The sequence below is a fragment of the Neoarius graeffei genome, chromosome 16 (assembly GCF_027579695.1).
Source record: "Neoarius graeffei isolate fNeoGra1 chromosome 16, fNeoGra1.pri, whole genome shotgun sequence".
NCBI lineage: Eukaryota > Metazoa > Chordata > Actinopteri > Siluriformes > Ariidae > Neoarius > Neoarius graeffei.
The window spans coordinates 53,736,402-53,737,811 of record NC_083584.1 but is presented as its reverse complement, the minus strand read 5'-3'; the positions used below and the strand labels follow the sequence as shown (position 1 = coordinate 53,737,811).

The following is a 1,410-nucleotide window of genomic DNA, read 5'->3' as shown; positions in this document are numbered from 1 at the left end:
GAAAGGCAGGGTACACCCTGGACAAGTCGCCAGGTCATCTCAGGGCTGACACATAGACACAGACAACCATTCACACTCACACCTACAGTCAATTTAGAGTCACCAGTTAACCTAACCTGCATGTCTTTGGACTGTGGGGGAAACCGGAGCACCCGGAGGAAACCCACGCGGACACGGGGAGAACATGCAAACTCCACACAGAAAGGCCCTCGCCGGCCACGGGGCTCGAACCCGGACCTTCTTGCTGTGAGGCGACAGCGCTAACCACTACACCACCGTGCCACCCTCTTTAATTAAGATGAACTTGTTACATTTTACAGTGTGGTCATATGCTGTTTCTTTTGGTTGGAACTATTAAAGATGACGATGTTAGCGATCTTGAAGTAGAAATGGTTGTGTGTAGATCTAGCTGTATTATTCTTTGTATCGTTTCTAGATTTATGTAGTTCATTTAACTCAAACATTAGTAAAATATAATAATAGAACCAGAAAATTGCTAGTTCAATTTACTTGTGGCAGTGGAAATCTTTGTTTGTAGCCGATAGTAGCACATTTAGCCTACTTCATTTTGTTTGAGCCTGTTATAATGTCAGCTTTCTTTTCATTCTGAGTCTAATATGGGCATGCAGTAATACTTGAATACAGAGTTTCAGAGAAGACAAATAACATACAGTGCTTTTTTCAATTACAGACCAAAATATTTTAGCTTTTATTTAGATCAATCTAGGGCATTTTCTAGATGTAAGAAAGACGTATTGTGCATACAGGTGTCTCTGTTCTGTTGTCTGCAGAGCGTCTTATCTGTACTTCTCAGAGAGAGCCAGAGACAAAGCAACAAGAAATTTATCCATAGCCACATGTATCTCAGGAGTAAAGTCAGCAGGGAACATGATGGACAAAACCACGAGCAAATTGTGGGACAGCATCTACAAGGAAATGAAAAAGACAAACATTTAACAATTATGTTGTGCCACAGATAAAACAATAATTTAATGCAAGTGGAGACAGGATTAAGATAAACTTGCCTTGAAGTTGGCAGGGTCAACACGCAGCTGGAAAGCATGCAGCTCACTTAGATTGACCATCCCATTGGTCAGGTCATCGATTTTGCTGACAGCCTCTTCCACGCCAGACATTACAGCCTTTCCATGCTTCTTCACTTGGGCAGAGCCATAGCTTATGTCATTCCAATGGGAAAAATAGGTCTTGGTCTGTGGGTAAACAGTCAGCATCCTGCGTAGACAGAGTTAGCCCTCATTATCTGAAGAGGAATCGAAATGAATAACAAAGGGAGAAGAGTTACTCAAGCACCTACCTGAACAGAGCTTCGCTACCGATGTCTTCAGCATTTGGGGCAATCTTGGCCCAGAAGTCTTTGATGGTGGCTTTGTCCTTGGCAGAGAGGCTCAT

At 42.8% G+C, this 1,410-nt stretch overlaps 1 protein-coding gene across 1 annotated transcript; it reads right to left on the bottom strand.

Annotated features, from left to right (window-relative positions):
• Nucleotides 1-797: 797 nt before the first annotated feature.
• Nucleotides 798-1,410, bottom strand: LOC132900114 (hemoglobin embryonic subunit alpha-like). Its single transcript, XM_060942154.1, has 3 exons — nt 1,316-1,410; nt 1,026-1,233; nt 798-926 (listed from the first exon to the last, which is right to left on the bottom strand). The coding sequence occupies exons 1-3, from the start codon at nt 1,408-1,410 to the stop codon at nt 798-800; spliced, it is 432 nt and encodes a 143-aa protein (XP_060798137.1).